Source organism: Belonocnema kinseyi, chromosome 7, assembly GCF_010883055.1.
Source record: "Belonocnema kinseyi isolate 2016_QV_RU_SX_M_011 chromosome 7, B_treatae_v1, whole genome shotgun sequence".
In the NCBI taxonomy this organism is placed as follows: Eukaryota; Metazoa; Arthropoda; class Insecta; order Hymenoptera; family Cynipidae; genus Belonocnema; species Belonocnema kinseyi.
In genome coordinates this window covers 75,039,913-75,046,493 of record NC_046663.1, presented here as the reverse complement: position 1 = coordinate 75,046,493, position 6,581 = coordinate 75,039,913, and the positions used below count along the sequence as shown (strand labels likewise).

Genomic DNA, 6,581 nt, shown 5'->3' with positions numbered 1-6,581 from the left:
TATATTATACTATTTATATACTATATTAATTCTTAGATTTTTTCCACTCTTGTGTTTAGTTGGGCGAGGATCCTACGTATTGTCAGGCACTTAAGATGTTCGTTAGACCAGAGCTTCTAAAGAGATGGGAGTTTTATTGCAAGGAGGGTATTAAAAAGAAAGAGTTTCATTCTTTTGTAAAGAGATATGCGTGCCTAAAAGAATTTGAAGCCCCTAAGCTAAAATCTCAGTTTTATATTAACCCTCTACCGCCCACAGTGACATATATGTAACGTTTGGAAGACTTGAGTTTTTTTAAATATGACTTTGAGACGAACAGCAATTTTTAACGCAAGGATTTACATGAAAGTCAGGACGGTAATGAGATAGAATTTTAGTTTTGTATATACTCCGCCATAGTAATAATATGCTTATATATCTCAAAATTCAGAAAAAAAGAAAGTTTTAAGGGCGATAGACGTCAGAGACAACGGGTATTTTTCAAAAACAAACAATAGGCTGTAAATCCGAGCGCACAAGTTGTTAATCGTCAGAGGTGCACGCAGAGAAGAGAACCTAACTGATGAAAGTTTTATCGGGGGAAGGGTAACATTTTTCTCACGAAAAATGGTGTCCGATCACTGATGAAAAATTTGTTTTCAGTTGTATATCAGGGTATAGGATTCCAGTGAGAAAAGAGATTCATAGTTTGAATAATACGAAATTTTGCCATAATACCTTAGATAAAAAAGAATTTCCGTACCTTCAGTTAGCCATTGATGAACTTTTAGAAAAGAAGGTTATAGTTTCCTGCGAAGATTCTGAGGGTCAGTTTTTGTGTCCATATTTGTTAGTTAAAAAACCTAATGGATCTCATAGATTTATTTTATATTTAAAACGGTTTAATAACTTTGTTGTGAAAGAACATTTTAAACTTGAAGATCTAAGAACTGCTGTATATTCAATTCTTCCAGACTGTTTTCTAGGCTCATTAGATTTGGAAGATGCCTATCTTGCTATTCCAGTTTATGACGAAAGCAAAAAGTATCTCAGATTCAGGTTTAATAATATCTGGCATGAATTCGTTTGCTTGCCTTTCGGCTTTTGTACTGCGCCCTTTATTTTCACAAAGATACTATATTTTTCTGCAATCTGAATATTACTACCTGGGAGCCAAGCCGCAACACTCGCATTGATCGTTTAATTGGCGCAAGTATCTCAAGGGTCAGGCTGCTAAGAAACCGTATGAACATCCACCTACTTTTTCTGCTCATGTTCAAGAGTAACTAAAACCGATTTATGAGGACTTAACGAAAACGGAGCTGCTCGAACGGTGCTTGGGTGGCCATGTACAAAATAACGATGAAAGTTTTAACAAGTGTGTATGGGATATGGCGCCCAAGCACATGTTTATTATGAAACAAATTGTCGAGATCGTATGCAAAACTTCGGCTTGCATCTACAATGAAGGCTATAAGACAGTTTTGAAGATAATGGAGGTATTAGGCATCAAACTCAGCCCGATTGCTCTAGAATTCGCTAAGCAGCGCAAAAAGTTACATATTAAAGATACAAAACGCCGCAGCTCACACTCTTCCAAAGAGGCAAGAACGAAACGAAAACACGCAAGATTGGAAGAAATTTAAGTTCAAGAACAAGTAGAAGGCGGTATATACGGTCCAGACATTTTAAATTAAATTTAAGCAAGATTTTTTCATGATTTTTCGATAAAAACTTTAAACGCGTTTTTCTCAAAACAACGTTTTTTAGAACGGGAGGCACGATTTCTGTAAAACGAATATACCGATTCTTATCAAAATTCAAACATATATTCTACATACGAAAAGACGGAAGTTGGACTACGGGTGAGTTATAATTTTTAGTTTGACCTATCTTTTTCATTAAAATCAGTGCAAAAAAAAACCTTTTAAATTTTTTTTTATTTTGACCGCCATTTTGCTATTTATTGATAAAAATCAATATCCGTAGCTCCTCTTCCAGCTACTGTCATATTGAAACTAAAACACTTTGCTTTTTTGTTTGATGTAAGCCGTTGTTGAGATACTATGCCTCCCGTCTACCTACCTCGAAAGTATGACCTTATGTTCATCTACAGGTTTTGTGTATAAAAACTGACAACAATTTTTCCTACATTTTTAGAGTTTATTTATCAAACCTTTCAACTGTTACACCAATATATTTCATATTATTCTTCGATAAAATTTGCAACAATAGACTTTTTTTAGCGTTTAAAGTGGGTTCTACCCTTAAGAGACTGAGGGTTGTCATCAGTGATATATCCGGATGACTCGTTTTGTATTGAAGAAAATATGGAAAAATGTAAAAGAAATGTCAATGAGAGCATCAAGCTGCCAGAGGAACTAGGTTTTTTGCTAAACTACAAAAAATCAAATAAAATATCATACAAGAGAGGTAGATTCTTATGTTCTATTATTGATACCCATAATTATGATATTGAGCTTCCTCAGGAGAAACGGGATAACATTCTTGAATTGGTGGACAAATTTTTAGAAATGAGAATCTGTAAAATCAGAGAGTTCGCACAGCTGATTGGCAAGCTAGTTTCTTGTTGTCCAGCAGTTGAGTATGGCTGGCTGTACACAAATTTGTTCGAAAAAGAAAATATTTATTAATTAAAGAAGGATCCTTCGCTAGAACTATTTATACCGTTGCCTTAAATACTTGTTGAGGGCTACAGATGGTAGAAAGAGGATTTTTGGTGTTTCGTCACCATAGGAACAAAAATTTCCTATACATTTTTAGGAACTTTTAACCGTCAAATTAGTTTAGAGGTTTTAGCTAAATAGCTAAAGATGTAACAGATTCTCAGATCTTAATCCGCATCGATAATACCACGGCTCTGTCTTATATTAATAAAATGGGTGGCATTAGGGTTGATAGATTTAGCAAATTAGCAAGAAAAATTTGTCAATTGGCTGAATCTAGGAAGATTATTCTGTTACCTTCGTATATTCTATAAAAGGAAAATGTGCGGTGGAAAATAATTTATCCAGGATTCAAAATAATGATACTGAGTGGGAGTTGAATGATCTGTATTTCCGACAGATCATTAGAAAATGCAGTCAAATTGATATTGATCTGCTTGCGTGTAAAATCAATGTTAAATTCAAAAAATTTATTTGATGGAAACCGGATAACATAGCGCTTTATATTGACGCGTTCACAATCTCATGGGCTAATTGGTACTTTTACGCGTTCCGTCTCTTTGCTATAATTCTCAGAACTCTTCCAAAAGTAAGACACGAAAAGGCGCAGGGTATATTAGTAATTCCTTTCTGGAAAAATCAACCATGGTTCCATCTCTTTGAGAGTTTAATTGTAGGTAAATCCTTATTTCGAAAGGCTAGTCCAAATTTGCTTTTATCTCCATGTAGGTCGTCTTTCCACCCAAGATCGGATCACTTAAATTTGATTGCGTGCAGAGTATCCGGAGCTCCTTTCAGATGAAAGCCATTCCTACTGACGCTTCGTATAGAGTCTTAGTTTCTCGAAGTAAATCGACAATAAAGCAATACGTTTGCCCAGAATAAGGGAATATATTTACTAGATTCTCAGCCATTCCTCGTTTCAAGTTTTTAAACAGATCGTTTTAATGAAGGGTCCTCTTACGGAACGTTAAACTCTTACAAAAGAGAAATCTCCCTAATTTCGGTGGACAAGGTTGGTGAGCACGCAAGTATTATTAGATTTATGAGAGGACTTTATAAATTAAGGCATTCCCGGCTCATATATTCGTCATCTTGGGATGTTGCTATTGTTTTAGACTACTTAGAGAAGTTAGATACTTCATCTCTCAAAGATATAACCTGTAAGACAGTGATGATTTTATCCTTAAGTACTGTTCGGAGAGCTCACACCTTGACTAAAATTAGGTTAACTAATGTTAAAAGAATTGCAAATGGTTTAGAGATTAGAGAACCAGACATTTTAAAGACGTCTGGCTCTGGTAGATATCAGCCAAGCTTGCAATTGCCAATTTTTAAGGATAGACCTAAATTATTTGTAATATCTGCGATATGATCCTATATCGATAGAACTAAACTGAAAGAGCTGTGATCAATTGTTTGTTACCTTTAAGAAACCAATTCATGCAGCCAGTACAAAACCCCCTAGTAGATATGTGAAAGAATGCTTAAAAAAGAGTGGAGTTGCTGTAACAATTTATTTTTCTGCACATTCCACTTCATCCTTCGACTTAAGCAGCCTTTGAGAGGGGCATGTGTTTTGATACAATAAGGCCTACTGTAGGTTGGTCAGAATGATCACAGGTCCTTGCAAGGATTTATAATCGACCTATCACTTCAGAGTGCCGTGAATGTGTAAGAGTTGTTCTCAATGGATTTAATAAATAAAAAAAAATAATAAAAAAATTAGATCTTAATTAATTTTTATGGTATTATTGCTTAATTTTTTAGGTTTACTATTTAAAATAAAAAATAAATAAATAAAACTCTAAACAACTACAGACTATTATAGAAGAGCGATGTATTTATTTAGTTATTCCCAGCCTCTTTTTAGTTGTAGTTTTAAAATAGTTAATCTCTAGCCCTTAACTCTGACATATGAGGTTCTACATGATCGAGGAGTGGGGAGTGGCGTTGGGCGCCTTTTTTTAACTCTGTATACGTGTGCTACCTAGCGGACAGAAGGTATACTATAGAGTAATATATTCCAGCGATGGAATATAATTCATATAATATATATTCATATAATTTCGATCGAACTTCACTTTAGGTAAGTTCGTTTGATCGATTAATTATTTTTGTTAATTGTTTAAAATATATACAGAGGTGCATTTGCTTCCGTTAAACTTGAGCTAGGATTTTTGTTGGAAAATGAACAAAGGGCGCCATATTTCTCCACACATTATCACATTTTAACGTCGCTGAGGACAAATGAGGAACCACATACGCGTACCCAAAACCGTGTGCAAATGCATAATGATTTGAAATTGGTAAACCGTAATTAAAATCAAGATTTTTAAGTTTTGGAACCTGTCCAAGAAACATGTTAAGGAAAATAAGCGCAGGTGTTGTAAAAAGTTTAAACCTAATAAAAGAAACCGTGATATTTTTACTAATTTCTAACCTTTTCATAAGTATATGAGCAAATCTATGAATTTTGGGTCATTTAAAAAATTTTTAAACTATGCTTCAGGTTCCAAAAATTTACCTTTTATAGGGGAACGATTAGTGCACAAGTTTTAGACGGTTTGGCAAGAAAACTTTAAGCAGTAGATTTTCTCACAGAAATTAATTTTAAAACTGTTTTGGGTACGCTTGTGTGGGCCTTTATCTGTCCTCAATGTCTCTAACCACCTACTTCGCAAACTTGTCATACAGTATATTATTATGGTGTACTGTATAAAAATGAATCTTTAAAAAGAAATTTCTATGCTTCCAAAAAATACAAAAAGTTGTCATCTACAAAAATACCTTTAAACATTATGGTAGTGATAATTTCTAATAATTCTCTGTACAGAATTCAAATGAACGTCGTATTTTTCCAATAAGTTCTTTGTTTTTAGTTTCAACTTCTGTTGCCAAAACTTCCCTATTTTATTATTGAAATTATTATTTATCAGGATTGCAATAAAATCTTACTTTCTAAACTTCCTGTCTTTTCCCTCACAAGTTTATTTATTTTCCTGACCGTTATGAATTTTTTTGGGCTCTGGAAAAACTTACACTTAGCGTATCAATAATGTTTATGCAAAACAATGTTTATATCTAAACTTATCGCAAGCTCATTTGGTATTAACAATTACTTAGAATTTCTAAAACTTTAACTTTATTTCATAAAAAAAATGCCCTGCCTGTATCGGCGTTTGCCTGAAATTCCCTGACAATGTTTAAATCCCCTGATTTTCAAGAATCGTGTAAAATCACTTGAATATTTCGAAAACATTTTCTACTGCTTACAAGAAGATGTTGTGCAAATTTAGTAATTCAAAAAGAAACAAAGACATTTACCATCCTGCTTCGTTTGTTAAAAAAAATCGTAGTGATAATAATATCTTGAGATCATGTCTATTTTATATATGCTTGTTGGTTTCAGAATATTTAGACATTAATAAATTAGCACATTATTTGTTCAAAAAAATAAATCGGCAGGCATATTCCTACGAATAGCGGCGTGAGTAATTTTATTTGCTGGTTCACTTTGTTCTGCGTAACCAGGAATTGTTTCTTCGCATCTCTTCGTCCATGCTTGTATGTTTGGGTAATTGTCGAGTGGTCTGAGTGCCTGAAAAAATTTAATTGAATAATTAGGCAATACATTCTAAAAGTGAATATGAATGAAAAAAGATATTAAAACAAATTTTTTGCCATCTTAACCAGTTTTACTATTAATGAAATTTTCTTATTGTAAAAACAGTAAATAATAGAAGGAGCTGTTCAAAACCTACTTCGCACTGTCAGGGAGGGGGGCAGAAAGTTTGTGACGATTTCTGACGTAGGAAGGGAGGAGTTGACAAATAATGTGACATCACGCATTAAAATTATAAATCTAAACGAAAAATGTTGAAATGCTCCAAAAAAATGAAAAGTAGCCATTTT

The 6,581-nt window shown here is 33.6% G+C and overlaps 1 protein-coding gene across 1 annotated transcript in view; it reads right to left on the bottom strand.

The window, feature by feature from the left end:
- Window positions 1-6,114: 6,114 nt before the first annotated feature.
- The window catches only part of LOC117176514 (glutathione S-transferase 1-like), a 38,329-nt gene continuing 37,862 nt past the window's right edge, over window positions 6,115-6,581 (bottom strand). The window contains exon 6 of the mRNA XM_033366768.1: window positions 6,115-6,267. Coding sequence (XP_033222659.1) covers window positions 6,115-6,267 — 153 coding nt within the window. The remainder of the gene's footprint in view (window positions 6,268-6,581) is intronic.